General features: G+C 45.0%; 1 protein-coding gene across 2 annotated transcripts in view; it reads right to left on the bottom strand.

Moving 5' to 3' along the window:
• Positions 1-18,129, bottom strand: part of LOC135205072 (arginine/serine-rich protein PNISR-like) — a 73,346-nt gene that overhangs the window by 30,012 nt on the left and 25,205 nt on the right. Inside the window, exons 2-5 of one of the 2 annotated variants that reach the window (XM_064235358.1) lie at positions 6,982-7,078; positions 6,387-6,608; positions 5,816-6,036; positions 3,419-3,640 (exon numbers count right to left, since the gene is read on the bottom strand). In XM_064235358.1, coding sequence (XP_064091428.1) covers positions 3,419-3,640; positions 5,816-6,036; positions 6,387-6,608; positions 6,982-7,066 — 750 coding nt within the window. In that variant the 5' untranslated portion in view covers positions 7,067-7,078. The remainder of the gene's footprint in view (positions 1-3,418; positions 3,641-5,815; positions 6,037-6,386; positions 6,609-6,981; positions 7,079-18,129) is intronic. The other variant, XM_064235359.1, reaches the window with a different exon arrangement.

Raw genomic sequence — 18,129 nt, 5'->3', positions numbered from 1 at the left:
GGGGAAGACTCGCCCTACTGATGCATCAGCATGCCCAGGTACTTCATCCTCTGCTTGGGCTCGAGGTTTGGACTTCTCGTAATTCACTACGTTTCCCAGATCGCGGCAGAATTCAAGGAGTCGATCTCTGTCCTGCAGCAACTGCGAGCGGGAGCTCACCAGGACTAACCAATCGTCGAGTTACCTCAGAAGATTTACCCCTACCGACTGGGCCCAAGCCGACACCAGCGTGAACACTCGCGTGAACACCTGTGGGGCGGTTGAGAGACCGAAACAAAGTTCCCTGAATTGGTACACCGTCCCGTCAAGGATGAAGCGGAGGTACTTCCTGGAGGATTGATGGATGGGTATCAGGAAATACGCGTCCTTCAGATCCACCGAAAACATGAAGTCGTTCTCCCTGATGGAATCGAGCACTGAACGTGCTGTTTCCATCGTGAACCGAGTCTGGCGAACGAATCAGTTCAAGGGAGAGAGATCTATCACCGGGCGCCAGCCCCCCCGAGGACTTCTCCACCAGGAAAAGTCGACTGTAGAATCCCGGCGACTGATCCCATACGATCTCCACAGCACGTTTGCTCAGCATGGCTTCTACTTCCGGCCGAAGCGTCACGTCCTTGGTCGAGCCAGGAACATAGGTTTGCAGATGAACCAGGTTGGAGGTGAGGGGTGGCCGAGACTCGAAGGGTAGTAAATATCCCTCACGAAGGACGTTCACTATCCAGGTCTCCGCTCCGTAGCGCTGCCATGTTGCCCAATGGTTCGCCAGGCACCCCCCACTTCCGGCAGCAGGTGAGGGGGAACGCCGTCCCTAGCGTTTCCCTCCTCTCTTCGACTTCTTCCCAGATCCTCCTCGAGAGAAGGACTGGGAGGTGGTCTGGTTGCGGTATCTCCTTACAGCAGAAGTCTAAGGCAGAGTCTTTCCTCTCGGCTTCGACGAGGCAATCGTCTTGGCAGCAGAGGAAGCGCTAGCTAAACTCTTGGACTTAGCTGCAGTCGTCCGACGTTGCCCAGCCACCTTGGAGGCTGCCTGGTGGACAAGACGGTCACTGTTGTCAGTGCGCCGCTGTTCCACCGCAGCGTCCACCATCTTTCTTGGGAAGAGAGAGGAGGAACTCCGCACCGGTCCGTTGCAAGGACCCAGGGCCGCCCTGGTCACTCGGGAGAGAACAGCGTCTCTACGCTGGAGAACCAGGTTGGCCCACAGGTTAGCCGTCTGGTGGGCCTGTCCTCACAGCGCATCACGCCGCTTGGACCAGCCGAGGCTGGTTCAGACGACCGAGCGGACTGCTTCCTCGTCTCAGCCTGCAACCAGTCTGGGACCGTCGCGTCAACCCTGGGTACCACCGTATCGCCGCGAGAGCGATCGCTGGTCTGTTGGAAGTCGCCTGAGCGACCCCCGCCAGTCTTCCGCTCCGTGCCTGTATCCTGGCGCTAAGCGGACTCGGTTGCCTGGGTCTTGGCTGTACGGTCACCCACAGGTGACCGTACACTCGGTAACTCTCGCGAGCGAGAGGCTGAGACAGTACCTGGCGCCGAGGCAGAACCTCTGGCGCCAGGCGAGGAGGTACCGGTGTTAGCCGGCGCTCCTCTGGTCCCGTCGTCTTCTTCCTTGCGGAAGAAGAGACGGGCCCCGTTCCCGAAGGAACAGGAGGACCGGCGGAAGTCCCAACCGTCCCACCGGAGTGGGACAGACCCTTAGAAGTCTCAGGACGAGCCTTCTTAGGGGGGGAGGAGGCAACCTTTGTCTTCTTCGACTGTGGGGCCTTAGAAATTGAAGGGGAAGCGGCGGCAGACAACAACGACGACACCTTCCTCCTCCTCTTCTTCTTCTTCTTCAGCTTCCTCAGCACCACAGTCAGGTCTTCCATCCAGGAAGCCGAGGCAGTTGCCGAAGCAACAGGGCCCGACTGCACCTGTCTGGAAGGACCTGGGGTGGGAGCAGCAACACCATGGGCAGGAACTGGTACCGGAACTGGAGCGGCAGCATGCTCAGGAACAGGAGGCGGGGCAGGAACCAGGGGCATCCTCTGCACAGGGGAGAGCTCTTGGGACACTGGAAGTCCGGGGCTGCAGCAAGAGCGGCAAAACCAGGTGGCGGCGTCACAGCGGGCATCATAACCTCCGGCAGCGGCGCCTGCACAGCAGCTGTAGGGGTCACAGTGGCTACGTGCTGGGTGTACATCAGGTGCGGCGGAGCAGCGTAGCCAGGTGTGGACACCGTCTTGGTAGTCGTGGTGGTCGGGCCGTGCATAACCAACATGGCTACTAACATGGCCCCTCTCGCCAGGTGACTCAGCAGCCCCTGAACCGTTGGTGTCCCTCGCAGCCCCAGCGAGTACCAGGCCCTTCCGAGATCGTCGCCAGTGGCAAGCAGATCTGAGGAAGGAGAAGTTGGGCGAGTTAGTGGGGGGGGGACAGTTCCCACCCCGAGCGAACAGAGGACCCCGAGTACAACTGGATGTCGGGGTATCTTGCCCCCACCTCCACGCTCGACTGATCGAGAGAGAAGGAGCGAGAAACCTCCCCCGAAGGGGAAGGAGCCATACGAGGGAGCTGAGATGGAGGGAGAAAAGACGACGACGTGTCCGTAACCAAGGGAGTAGCCGGACAACCCTCCGACGACTCCTTGGCCGGCTTACGCGGCTTCTTCGTCCCCCCATACAAAACACACAAACATCACATGTCTCGGTGAGAGAGCATTCCTGCCCTCTACACCGAGTACAAAACTCATGAGGATCAACCTCAACAGATGATCGAAAGGCCCCACACTTACTGCCCTCCACACCAGGGCACAATCTGCGGCTGATGGGGGGGCAAGGGGATCTCTCCGGCTCTTGGGATTCCATTTCGAATCTCAAAATCACACATTTCACTGTATTGTATACAAAAACACACACGTACTTACGTACATCCTTGCACAAATACACACAGTAAAAGGGAAAGAAATAAGTCTTCACGCAGTGAAGCAAACTAAGCATACGACAAGAAGCGGGCAGCGAGGCGAAGAGCAGCACATCCATCCACCAACGTGGCTGAAAGCAAAGTGACTCCTCTCCTCGCAGTCGAGCTGACCGCCAACTGCCGGAGAAGTAGTTAACTACCGGACCCCCTTGTTCGAAGCTTACGACCGGTTCAGCTGCCGCTGAAGGACCGAGGTTTTGTATGCGTATCGGAACAAATGGTATTTATTACCGTTTCCCATTCAAGACAGCAATAAAAAGGTGTTCAGTAATCAAAGAGAGAGAGAGAGACAGAGAGTATCTGGAATCAATAGACTTGGCCCTAAAAGATATGTATCAGGTCAGGAGTTGGTGTATACCCATTTTGTAAATGACCCTTAAATGGCTGGTTTCTAACATTAAAAGCTCCACAGGGCACAACAACAACAAAACCTCAACAACAAGCTCATCCTTACCTTTCTCTGCTTTTCCCGTTCCATCTTTTCCAGCCCCTCTCGAATCCAAGCGGGCAACTTCTTCCGCTGAGCCGCGTCAAGCTGGAAGTCCGCTTCAGGTGCCCCTCTGTCTTGGTCGAAGGACCTGTGGTGGAAATCTCGCCCGACTCTTTCCCTTCTCTCACTCCTCGCGAAATCACCCTGATAATTGTCGTTCCCGACAATAGGCCAGTTATATTCACCCTAGGAGGACAAAACAGGAAGAATATTAAGTCTCCTTTTGTCAACTATTGTAAAGAACACTCAAAATTACTCTACTGTACTTAATAATCCTTATACCAAAAATAATGCAATTTGTCTACTGAAGAGCAACATGAGAATTACTAAAATCAATAAAGAGAATTTGGAAAATAAAAAAGAAAAGGCCTCAGAAATTTGTAATTACTATTGGAGACCTTTCAGACCACTAAATCAAATTTTATTGTAATTCAAGAACCTTTCTACATATTTCCCAACTTTGATGCTTTACAAATACATAGTAAATCCTTGTTACTTGACCCACTAAAGGTGCAATGCTTTCTACCGTCTACTTATCACCCAATCCCTTTTGACAAAAAAAAAGACAGCAGGGACAATTCTTCACCAACATAATTATCAAAATGAAATAGTTTAACACGACAGTCATCATACCAGATGTTTGTCAGAATTGCCCGAGGATATGATCCTGAATAGGAATGGGATATGGAATAAATTTTAAAATGTTGGACAGCCAAGTCCTGGGAGTCCAGTACAAAACAATGACAAGCTACAAGGCAGAAGGCAATGCACCTGGTCACAAAAGGACACTGCGAAGAACCTTTAATATTATTTAGTGTGACACACAGTTACACGTTCCACTCATTATGAGCATATTCCACAGCAGACAAAAGAAATGAAACAAAGGGGCCAAAAAATGAGAGAGGAAAATACTCTATTTAATAAGTAAACATACGGACACATTCATTACACGCCAATTACGAAGAGAGATTAAGAAAATGTAAACAAAATTCCACTGAACTATTCATGACTTTAATAATGAAGATGTATTTACAAAATGTAAACAGGGCTTTGCCAGACAGCGAACATTGGCGTACAATATCAAGTTACCACTGAAAACAAAATGCAGAGGTACCCAACCATTACCTGCAGATATTCATGTACCACAGACACCTCTCCCAGATGCTAATACTTCTCCTTACACGAGTCCGCCTTTTTCCTTCCATCAATTACGTAAAATTGTGAAATTATAACACCACCTACCTAAAAGGGAGTGCTTCTTACGCAGTTGTTTGTGAAATGATGCTCGCTAATTAATTAATAGCTAAAATCCTGATTGACATGCCTCTCAAAATGCTGCTGACTGCCTATTTTGATAGTTCAAACACCAAAAAAACATTTCTAAAAATGCTTATACCCTGCTATTTTAATAGTTTTATCATGAAAAATTTATTTTAGTCATTAAAACATGAAAATAAATGATTGAATATTTGTCTATGAAAAATTTTGCGAATAGGTAAAGCGGCGAATCCACAACTGGAAACAGGCAGGGGTCCTGTAATCACAATGTCACCTACCTTCCTGGAGAAGAATTTTATGACAAGCCAACGCAAGGACCACTTATAAGGTCAATAATGCTTGTTCTTTCGGTTCTCGACACACAGCGCAAATGCTTGTGGGCTTGCATACTTCACAAATGAGCTCTATATACTACTCTAATGTGTAATTCCACAAACCCCTTGGGCTGCAAACTGATAGCCACTATCAATTATGAATGTTAAAAGCTGTGAAAAAGGGTAGTTTCACTAAAAAGACTTGTTAACCATGCCAAGTAGTTGACTATCCTCTGTGCAATACGTAATACCAATATGATGAGCCGATGACCAAGTAAAAAAAAATGTGTCCAGTACACTTTTTCTCCCAAATCATCATTTGAAATAAGAATTTAGACTCTGTGAGGCCCTTATTTCAAACCTTCACAGACTGACGACTGAGGTTAGCAAGTGGACTACAACTTTGGAGAACTAAATGTAATATTGAAACTTGATTGGACAAATGACATGCATAACAAAAACACCTTTTAGTGGTTATGTGGCTGTAGTGGAATTTTAAGTATCAGTAATTTTATTAAGAGCATTCGTTTTAAAGACAACATTCAAACTGTCGTTTGTGTCGTTGAAATGACAGGACATTGTTCTGTCATTTCCTTTCCCGTGCTGCTATCAGCCTTGCATCAGAAGGGCCAAGGACACCTTAGCCTTCTATCGGAACATGCGCCATCCAAACTTGACCTTTCAGATTCACAACGTAGAGCACAAACGGAAGAAGTATAAGTATCTAAGCAGCAATGCTGATGACCGAGGTGGCGCTTCCGATACACACCTGCATTGCTACGCCATGGGCGGCTGAAAACTCATTACCATACACAGCAGCAAATCCTGCTTGGCTTACGTCTTTGATGTTATACTGCTGAGTTGTGCTCTCCTGTCCCGACGCTTCATTGTTACTATAGGAATCCACAGGCCAACCCCAGCCCCAGCCCATCCCTGAGGTCTGATTGGGTAGCCAGTTTCCGTCTCCACTCCAACCTTCCCACGACTCTCCTGAAAAAAGCAGGAATTTATTACTACATAATTTTGACTTCCACAAGGCTTCCACAAATGGTCTGTTTTTAAGCAAGTGAAAACAGAGCATTAACTTAGCCCTGAATGAATTAAATGGGTGAACTGTGGCATTAAATCTAGCCTAGTACTCTTGGTCTCTCTTAATTTTGGACATTAATGTTATCAGTTTTATATAGACTTCTTGATTTCACTTTTTTACTTGCTCCATTCCTACACCAACCAAGCTCCACACATTCTCATGCATTTTATGTCTTGCTTTGCACTGCAGATCCTTTGACTTTCAAACTGTTCCAAACTTCTTTCAATTATAGTTCAATGCATAGGCTTACCATTCTGTTGTTCTCCACCATTGGCAGATGGACCCTTATCATCTTCAATTTCCATGTCCATTTCCCCACCAGCTGTTGCATTGTCTTCCGCCGGAGGCGCTGGTGGACTCGAAGATACATCTGCCGTAGACTGCGTAGGCTCCATCGAATCTTGCGAGGACGACGTGGTTTCTTTCATCTGGATCCACTGTTTTGCAAGTTCTGCCCAGTCTACAGAGGATGCTGTTTTGGGGAATAGAAAATATATTAACTAAGGAAGGAGGTCTTCAAAGTTCACACTTATTAATATGCATTCTGGGAATGGAAAATAAATTTAAGATGAATGGACAAGCGCTGGGATCTATTACGTCACTCAATACTGAAACCTAAATTAACCAGTATATAACTAACATTCAGTTTCTAAGATTTATTTTAAAAAGTATGACATTTACAATTAATTAAAAAAAATAATGATAATAACTGGTAAGTACTGAATAATGATGACGACATAACTGGCAAGTACTGGAGTCCGTTCGGTTGTTACTGTACTATTTTCTGGCATAAAAGAACCGAACTCCTATTCAATCGAGAATAAATAAAACTGTAAACAACTGACCTTCCTCCGGCTTCATGTTTTGGTAATGTTGGGGCTGTAGAGCCCAAGATGCCCACTGGGGGGCTCCTGACCACATGTTGTTCATTGTTGCCCAAAACTGAAATAAATGATAAAAGTTAGTTGGCAATTTACGTTTAATTCTCGAACATTCAATCACCTGAAACATCCATAGTCGAATATAGAATTTTGGCCGAAGCAAATCGAGTAGAAAGGTTTGAAAAGGTGTAATGGGAGGAAATCGTTGCAGTTACACTATGAAACAATTGTTAGGATACAGTGAAATAGATGGATAACAAGATGGAAGAATGAGAATAAGAACAGAAGTGCAGTAAAACGTATAACAGGGAATGCAGTTAGGGGCCTAAGGACAGGACGCAGCAAGGCACCTTCAGCCGTGCCCATAGTGCAATGCAAGAGACGCACTGACGGCACTAACTCTCGATGGGGCCTGATACATAGGTTTTGCACAGGAACCTTGTAATGGACATGACTTTGAAGAAAAATTATATTGTTATGATATAATAAAGTTTGTTCATACTTACCTGGCAGATATATATATAGCTGTATTTTCTGAAATCCGACAGAATTTTAAAAACTTCCGACGCACGCAGTGGTCGGCCAGGTGGTTAGTACCCATTCCCGCCGCTGGGAGGCGGGTATCAGGAACCATTCCCATTTTCTATTCATAATTTTTATTTCCACTGTCCCCTGAGGGGAGGTGGGTGGGTACTTGATTATATATATCTGCCAGGTAAGTATGAACAAACTTTATTGTATCATAACACTATCATTTTGTTCATGAAACTTACCTGTCAGATATATATATAGCTGAATCCCACCGTTGGAGGTGGGAAGGGACAGAATAGAAGGATTTTGGGAAACAAATGCATGCAGATGATTTACATCTTGGTTCCACCTGTTAGCATAGCTGACTTCGTGATTACTGTCACCCAAGTCTGCTTCTGTTTTACTAGAGTTGCCAGCGAGGTAGAGACCTAAAAGCTGTTCACTCCAAATTATCTGTCAACGGGGGGCGTGACCACAATGTGACTAGACCATATTGACCATACCATGAGGGCTAAGAAGTAAAATAAATATATATATATAAATATATATATCACCACCTGACCAACCTAGCCAAAGTTAAGGTGTGTTAACTAAGGCTTAAGAGTTAAGAAGTCGCCGTTGTCGGCGACTCAACAACTAAATTAAGAGCTCTTCCTAACCATTTTCTACAGGATAGGATGAGTGGTACTTCTTGCCCCCAAGATTGTGTCTGCAGACACGTATGGCCCTAGCGAGCAGCAGATCTCATATGCCATCTTCACATCTCGCAGGGAGTGTGAAGTGAACACAGAGTTGCTTCGCTAAAACATGGTACTCAGGATGTTGCTGAGTGCCATGCTCTGTTGAAATGCTTCAGAGGCCGCGCCCTCACCTCGTGAGCATTCAGATAAAAAGATTTCAAATCTTTGTGCAAACACAATGAAGGAGCATTTTTGAAAGAACTCCTTAACACTAAAGCCAGGGTGTTCTTCGATATGGGCAAGTCTGGTCTTTTTCAGAACACTGCAGATTGCCCGAATGACTTCGACTTTCTTGAGTTTTATGTAGATAAAACTTGAGAGACCCGACAGGGCACAGGACTCTCTCTGGCTCCTGCCCACTAACTTGTGCCATCCTTGCTTCCAAGCTCCTGGCCCAAGGACAAAACGGGTTTCCATTCTTAGGCCACAACGAAAGGCTTAGAGAGCACACCGCCTTGTGTTCTCTAAAGCCAAAACTTGTGACGATGGCTTAAAATCTCACTAACCCTCTTTGTCGTATCTAGGGTGGTTAGAAGAAGGCCTTCCTGATCACATGCAAGAAGTTAACAGGTAGGAGAGGTTCGAATGCTTTGACATCAAGAACTTCAGACTACGTCTAAGTTCCATATTGAAAGCTTCGATCTGGACATGCACAGTCAGTCCGTCTGTACTAAGTCGGCAGGTGACCGACCAGTTGACCAGTCAGACGAATCAAGGACAGCAAGGCTGTACCCTGAAGACCATAAGGCACTATTCTTCGCTGAAGGATGGGACTGCCTGGGCGATTCAATCTAAGCAAACCTTGGGGGGTGTATCAACGCAACCCAACGTCGTCAGCGAATCAACTCCTGACTCGAGCTTCTGGTGCCAGGAGAAAGGAGCGAGGAGCAAAAAGGCGATTCAGTCCCGAAGGAAGAATGCCTGACAGTCCAACCTGGTCTCATGTTACACGATCATCGGGGGTGATAAACGCAACCGACTTCGTCAACAAGAAACTCAGGGCTACTATATGTCGCCTGATCTCGCACGAGTGTCTGACTCCGAGAAAACAGGCGATTACACAAAAGTAGATGGTGAGCGAGTTTCGAGATTCCACAGAACTCAAAGATCGTGAAGGGCTTTGTTGTTTGACAAGACGCAAATCTCTGAGCCCAAAGGCCGTCAACAACATATTTGCGTATTCTTTAATAGTTGTGACTGCCAGCTTATCCCATCCTTCAGACGGAAATGGAAGACTGTAATCTTATTCCTGTCAACATCTCGATAGTCTGAACGTAGTCAGACTCAGAGCGGAGAGGTTATAGGTACCTTTCGAGTTAGAGTAGACCGACTCTCTCGGAAAAGGTCCTTGGAAAGTGAACTAGGAAGGACGTGACCTCTGTGAATCCAGGATCCTGAAGGCCAACATGGGGCGATCAGCGTCATTGTCGCTCCCCGTGACGTCATAAATCCTCTTATTACATTTCCTAAGCGATTGAAAAAGGGGAAAAGAGACTAAACATCCATCCCCGTTTAATATCATAGGATGGCGTTTAATGGTACCGATCCCGGATCGAGAATAAGGGAGCAGAGAAGAAGAAGCCTCTTCGTCCTCAACATATCGAAGAGAAGAATGAAAGGGCGTCCCTAAAGTCTCCACAACTCTCAACTTACTTCTAAAGAAGGATTCCCCTCGGAAGTCAAAAGTGGCTGCCGTCGATCGAGACGATTCGTACGGACTTTTGCAATCGTGTAACGAACCTCTAGAGGATCGTTACATTCTACGCATGTTGTTATAATAGGCTCTTTCTCGTAAACTCGAGCAAGGACCGAGAGAAGATACTTCTTAAGATATGAGAGAGCTGTGGAATATCAGAGTTGATCTGGACCACTGTTTCCAAAAACTCGTTTCGAGGACTGGAGGGACGACCGAATTGCATTTACTTCTTTCAGATTAAGATCCAGGACATCTGAAACCCTATCCAGATGTCCGGCACTTTCTTTCTATCACCTCAGGTGATAGACGCACTGAGAGATGTTCAGAATCATTCCTAGATCTTTAATAATATTTCAAGTTTCCCGGTAGGAAAAAACTGTGGTCTGAATTGCAGTCTATTCGGGGAAACAAACTTCTTCAGGAAGGAAATGGTCCCCAGCAAGCTCATCCATTCCCTCCCCGAGTATGCTTACTTCCCTAATAAGTCTGCGCTTTGCCTAAGCAGGAGAACATATAAAAGTACAATGTTGCGGTAGACTCGTAGTTCTATACCGTGCGGTAACGAGCACCGAAAGGATTAAGAGATAACTCTGTTGAACATAGTAAGGCAAAACGAACGCAAAGTTTATTCATTCACGTAAGAAATCCCCTCAATCTTAGGCTAAAGTCCGTGATTGTAGGACAGAGATAGAGTTAGTCAGTCAATCCCGCAGGAGAGACGTAACCGCCAGCACAGAGATACGGTTAGTCAGTCAATCCCGCAGGAGAGAGAGACGTAACCTACCGCGCATGACAGCGCACGATCTGTTACTGGCTCGGTTGGACTGGACAGCAGCAGCCAGCAGCTTACGAACGTCGTCTCTTAACTTTATGTCTGAGTTGCCAGCTACCCTATTCTATGAAGAAATAGTTCCGTTATTTTTTGAGCAGAAAGAGACTCTCAAGCTGGTATATTTAAGCGAAACAGAAAACGCTAAATATATAGATGCGTTTGTGTCGTCAGAACACTACCATACAACGGTAAAAGATAAATCGGAAACTCCTGGAAGGCTGCAGGGAGTAACGATTAAATGTCCTTAAATAATAGACAATAGACCTCTCGGTTGCCATCCGAAGAGGTAACTACAGCAAGCGTATATGACTTGAACCAACCAGTAGTAAAATAAAGCAAGGCAAAATATTTTATTATATGACAATAAAGTTTGTTCATACTTACCTGGCAGACATATATATAGCTGAATTCGGAAATACAACTACATACATATCTGACAGGCTAGTTTCATGAACAAAACTTAGAGAATCGAAGCAGACAGCTCAAGCTTCTTATGTTATTGGACATAAGCGTTCATTGACGTAGTCTACAAGTCTATTTCTTGTACGAGTCTGCGAATGACGAATGAGAGCTCTTCCGAATCTTGTCAATAAGAGCTTATTCGCTTACGCAATATCCAGTTAATGAGATGTTTGTCAATGAGAACTAACCCATTTACGGGACAGAGAGATATTTTGTCAATGAGGGGATACCCACTTACTTGACAAAACGATAGTATATTGTCAATGGGGGAAAGTCACTGAATTGTCAAAACGTAATCCAGGAAGTCGAGCATTTTATTTTCCGATTCCCGTCTCAAACGAGGAAGGGGCAAGAATCCTGTTAAGAGACAGGGCTTACGGCAGGTAGAACGACGATGTTCAATTCGGCAGCGTAGTCCCGACTAGAAACGAACAAAATCTATCATCTGAAAAACCCTTTCAGATGGGCTAAAAAGCTTGCAAAATTATCCTGGGAAGAGGAAGAAACTCTCCAACCAGCTTCCTCTCCCGTATCACAACTAATGCATGCTAAAGCTTAAAATTTATTGGCAGTATGGCAAAGGAAGTCCTGTCTTGCGCTTTCCTGAAGAGCGTCCTTTTGATGAGTGCCTTTGCAAGAATCCTACTGAACGTCGCCGAGAGTCCTGACGTGCAGGACGTCGAGCCTTTACATAACCCGTAACTGCCTTATCGCAAAGTCTTGACTGCGGTAGAGAAAACGAGATCTTCCCTTGAGCTTTCCTTAACTCCATCCACCTTTACGAAAAGCAATATAATATTGACAGAGACCTCTTGAATTCACGAAACCCGAGGTCTTGCTGGGTTTCGAAGACGAAGTTGTCTGTTCACTTTAAGCTTCCTCCGAAGCACTGCTTACTTCACATTCTTGAGGCTCAAATCTTAAACAAGAGCTTGAAGAGTTCAACAGAAACGTTCAGCCAGGAGACAAACCTGGCGTGCGCTCGGCGTCCATTGGCGAGGACGCTCGGCGTCCTGGCGCGCGCCTGGCGTCCATCCGAGCATCCCGTTCAAGCCGATCGTCAAAAGAAGCGTGCAGAAAAGAGTCACGCTCCTGACAGGCGTCAAAACAAGCGAGAGAAACTGCCTTCTTTTCATATTTCTCGGTGGAAAGACGTACACGTGATCAGGCGACATTCGCCTTCTTACTTCTCACTGAAACGCATAACGAGAGAGAGAGGGGACGTGAAGCGTCCTCTTCTATAAAGCTTCTATTTAGAGGGCGCGAGTCCTTCCGAGAGCTCCAACCCCTGCACGGGGAGGACGCCTCGGAGGACGAGAAGCAATCCTTCGAGATTCGTGCACGTGCACGATCTTCCGCAGCCTGGGAAGCGTCAACAGGTCCTACCGAAGGGACGCCAGATCGATGTGGGTTCCCAGTAACCCTCCTTCGGCTTTCGACATGCCTCTCCCTGGTCCTGGGAGTCCGACAGAGGTCCAGGCCTAGAGCGTTATGGGGCGGATCTGACGTTGCCCTCCTGACGAGAGAGAGGACGTGAAGCGTCCTCTTCTCTAAAGCTTCTTAGAGGGCGCGAGTCCTTCCGAGAGCTCCAACCCTTGCGCGGGGAGGACGCCTCGGAGGACGAGAAGCAATCCTTCAGGATTCGTGCACGTGCACGAACTTTGGCAGTCTGGGGATTTTCATCAGAAACTGCCGAAGGCACGCCAGATCGGTGGGGGTTCCTCGTAACCCTCCTTCGGCTTTCGACATGCCCTCTCCCTGTGGTCCTGGGAGTCCGACAGAGGTCTAGACCTAGAGGCGTTATAAGGCCGATCTGACGCACCCTCCACTACACAAGGGGCACTGTCACTGCACTTAGCCACTTCACTATTGCTCTCTAAAGCAAGCACTTTCGATTCTAAGTTACGAATCGAAAGAGTATAAGAGAAAGGGCAATAACCTCTACAGACACTGTTTTAGGGCCCGAAGGCAACATTACAGGGTTAGGAGTAACAATAACAGAAGTAGCACTCTTCACAACAATGAAGGAGAGCGATCACCTCTCGCAGACATATTCATAACCCGTAGGCCATACTATAGGGTTAGGCAAAATAAAGTCTACAGGAAGGTTAGCAGGTTCACTACCCTGACTTTTGTTTACTGATTAATTGCGTACATACGATCAGACTTTTCCTTACGGAATTAGACATGTTTACTGATTAATTGCGTACATACGAATCATACGTCTTCCTTACGGAATAGACAAAGTCTCACACTCCTTACATGACAAATCTCAACAAAGAAGCAAGACCCATACCCCTCGTGCATACCAAGTGCGGATCTACCGAAGCTTTCGGTAGCCACACCCTATCTTTGCAGACAACCCCCTCTGAAACTAGCCTAACTAGATTCAGATATCTTATGCCAAAATGAATCAAATTCAAATCAATTTAAGATAGCGTATGCCTAGCCACAAATCCAAGTAAATAAATCAAAAGACAATTAGGATACTTAGCGGCAATGAAGTTTCCAAAATCCTAAGACGGAGGCACTGAAAACAGGTGTTTTCAGCACCGGCGACAGAAAAATTATGAATAGAAAATGGGAATGGTTCCTGATACCCGCCTCCCAGCGGCGGGAATGGGTACTAACCACCTGGCCGACCACTGTGTGTGTCGGAAGTTTTTTAAATTCTGTCGGACTTCAGAAAATACAGCTATATATATATCTGACAGGTAAGTTTCATGAACAAACATGTAACTACATAAATTATACATGTATGGCCACATTACATACGAATCATACTTTTTCCTTACGGAATTAGACATGTTTACTGATTAATTGCGTACATACGAATCATACGTCTTCCTTACGGAATAGACAAAGTCTCACACTCCTTACATGACAAATCTCAACAAAGAAGCAAGACCCATACCCCTCGTGCATACCAAGTGCGGATCTACCGAAGCTTTCGGTAGCCACACCCTATCTTTGCAGACAACCCCCTCTGAAACTAGCCTAACTAGATTCAGATATCTTATGCCAAAATGAATCAAATTCAAATCAATTTAAGATAGCGTATGCCTAGCCACAAATCCAAGTAAATAAATCAAAAGACAATTAGGATACTTAGCGGCAATGAAGTTTCCAAAATCCTAAGACGGAGGCACTGAAAACAGGTGTTTTCAGCACCGGCGACAGAAAAATTATGAATAGAAAATGGGAATGGTTCCTGATACCCGCCTCCCAGCGGCGGGAATGGGTACTAACCACCTGGCCGACCACTGTGTGTGTCGGAAGTTTTTTAAATTCTGTCGGACTTCAGAAAATACAGCTATATATATATCTGACAGGTAAGTTTCATGAACAAACATGTAACTACATAAATTATACATGTATGGCCACATTACACTATGAAATTTGAGACACATCAAGAAGTTACCTGAGATACTGAACACTTATAGACTTGAAAACAGGTTTAGATGGTCCGGACACGAGGGTAGAAGGGGAAAAGATCAACAAGTCAAGAGACGTGGGAGATAAGAAGGGGGGAAAGCCAAGAAAATCATGTAGAAAGGTTACAGAGAAGATTGGACAGTGGGAATGCAAGTCAAGTCTGCTAGATAGTAGGAAAAAACCTTTATCAAAGAAGCTAAAATTAAATTTACTAGTTTAAATTATCAATTCCACTATACAGTAGTAAATGTTTTAATTTTTTTTAACTTATTTCATCATCCTTCCACTACATTCGTAGCCTCTCAGTTACTTTCATAATTTGACCATTACTCTACCTAGTTTACCAATAAGCAACAGTTCATTTTGCCATTGTTACAATAGGCTCGTTTTTCTGGGCGTTTCTACCACTATCAGACTTATTTCATAATTTTGTGGAATACAGTCATACCCCTACGTATGAAAAATCCAGGTTACGAAGGCAAAGACGAAGATTTTTTTTGCTTCTGTGTACGAAAATAATTCAGGTCGCGAAAGGGTGTACTGTAAAGTCCGAGATTCGCCCGGGCCGCCGAGAACAATTATAAAACTCACGCGCTGCCAACTCAGTAGACTCGCCACCATCCTCCTGCTCTCCCATTGGTTCCTGATGCTAGTTACCGCTGTAAGATCCTGCTCTCCTATTGGTCAGCATCTATCCCATCATGCATCTACGTAAGGGAGTTCCTCGACCATTTCGTTTCGGCAGCGTTATCGTACACACGTGGAATTCGTTCGTTCACATAGATTTCATTCGTTAACGTAAATTCGTGTTAGTGATTTCGCTTTCGTTGCACTGTATGTTACTTTATTGTGTTGTGTGTGAACTTAATTATTTATGTTATTAGCCACAGGTCCCAAGAATGTTGCTGAAGTTCACGGAAAGAAGAGGATGCTTTCTATGGAGACGATGGAGATACATAATCAAGAAGTATGAGGGTAGCATGCGGTTGAGTGTGATCACTAAGCAATACGGCCAAAATCCGTTGACGATAGGCACCATCCTTAAGAAGAAGGAAGCCATCAAAGCAGCTACACCTTCCAAGGGCATGACTATTTTTTCCAACAAGAAGAGCCACATGCATGATGAGATGGAGAGGCTGCTTCTCGTACGGATTAAGGACAACGAAATCGCTGGCGATAAGATAACTGAGAAGGCAATCTGCCACAAGGCCAGCACCATTTTCAGTGATCTGAGTGCTCAGGCCGAAGACGACACAGGAGCAGGGACATCGAAGGCAACCCCAGACTTCAAGGTTTCTCAGGGTTGGTTTGATAAATTTTGTAAACGGATTGGCATCCATTTGGTGGTGCGGCATGGAGAGGCTGCCAGCTCGGACACGAAGGCGGTCCAAGCCTTTGTTAAGACGTTCGACGAGATGACAATCAAGGATGGCTACAGTTCTCACCAAGTCTTCAACTGTGACGAGACTGGCCTTTTTTGGGAAAAAAAAAGGCCTCATCGGACATACATCATGGAGAAAGAGAAGCTGCTGCCTGGGCATAACCCTATGAAAGACAGGCTTACGCTTGCACTTTGTTCTAACGCCAGAGGGGATTATAAGGTGAAGCCCCTACTTGTGCATCATTCAGAGACTCCTCAAGCCTTCAAGGCCCACAAAGTGCTAAAGGAGAAGCTTCCAGTGATGTGGAGGGCTAATGCGAAAGCCTGGGTAACGAGACTTTTGTTCACCAAGTGGGTAAATCTGTGTTTCGGCCCGACAGTGAAGAAATTCTTGGAAGAGAAGCGCCTCCCTCTGAAATGTCTGCTGGTGTTGGGCTATGCCCTGCTCCACCTCCTCACTTCGAGGAAGATATCCTAGCGGAGTATTCTCTCATCAAGGTTCTTTATCTTTCGCCTAACACCACCCCTCTCCCTCCAGCAGGAAGAAGCAATCATTCTTGGATAGTTATTTTTTAAAGAGGACTTTAGTAGTAAGCAAACAGGAAGGTCCAAGTGATATGAAAAAAACAGAAAATTGAAAGTGGTGAAGAAATAAAAAAAAATGTAAAGTAAAAAAGTATATATATATATAAAAAAAAAATCAATTTAAAGTTTTTCGTAAAGTTAATTGTTAAAGTTTTCTGCCATTTGTTAATGTGTTTCGTAAAGTTAGTGTTAATGTTTACTGCCATTTTTTTATGTGTTTCATAAAGTTAAGTGTTATGCTTTCTGCCGTTTGTCCTCCTCCTCTGTCGCTACTTTCGGACATCGCCTCACTCGAAAGGTAAGCTTCCACATTTTACTACATACATACGTTCATGTATGTACAGTATTTCTTGTACCCTGTACACTAATACACTTTATTTACAGGTACAGTAACGGTTAGGTTAGGTATTGAATGGTCCAAATTGTATTTCATAGTTTACTGGTCAATTTAGCTTTATCATAAAATTTACTGTGGTGTTTTTGTAGGGCTTGGAACGAATTAGGCAATTTTACTTGTAAAATGTAGTTCTGGATACAAAAAAATCAGGTTACGAAGGCCGCTTCGGAATGGATTAATTCCATAACCTGAGGCACTACTGTAAAATATAACGATAAATATGGAATATTAATTTATGATAAATGTGGAATATTATTACAATAAATGTGGAATATTAATGTTAAGTTAAATATGGAATATCAATACAGTTATACCTCAAGATACGAAATTAATCCGTTCTGAGGCGGCCTTCGTCTCATGAGTTTTTCATATCTTGAACCGCATTTTACATGCAAAATGGCTAATCCGTTCCAAGCCCTCCAAAAACACCCCAGTAAATTTCATAATAAAGCTAAATTGACCTATAAACAATGAAATACTACAACAATTTGGACCATTCAATACCTAACTTAATACGTACTGGTAGTACTAATATGTATGTATACCTGTAAATAAAGTGTATTAGTGTACATGGTATACAAGAAATATCACAATTTGTCAGAAAATGATATTGTCATGATACAATAAAGTTTTATACATACTTACCTGACAGATATATACTTAGCTATAGACTCCGTCGTCCCAGACAGAAATTCAAATTTCGCGGCACACGCTATCGGTAGGTCAGGTGATCTACCGCCCTGCCCTGGGTAGCAGGACTAGGAACCATTCCCATTTTCTAATCAGATTTCTTCTCTTCCACCTGTCTCCTGCGGGGAGGCTGGGTGGGCCATTAATCGTATATATGTGTCAGGTAAGTATGTATAAAACTTTAATGTATCATGACAATATCATTTTTATACATTCAACTTCCCTGCCAGATATATACTTAGCTGATTAGCACCCATTGGTGGTGGGTAAGAGACAGCTAACTACTGAAATAGACAGGTAAACAACATATGTTGTAGGTATTAATAAACCTTGGTTCCTACCTGATTAGGCGGAAGACTTCGT

Source organism: Macrobrachium nipponense, chromosome 48 (assembly GCF_015104395.2).
Source record: "Macrobrachium nipponense isolate FS-2020 chromosome 48, ASM1510439v2, whole genome shotgun sequence".
NCBI classification, from domain to species: Eukaryota; Metazoa; Arthropoda; class Malacostraca; order Decapoda; family Palaemonidae; genus Macrobrachium; species Macrobrachium nipponense.
The sequence above is the reverse complement of the archived record's forward strand: the minus strand, read 5'-3'. Positions and strand labels throughout refer to the sequence as shown.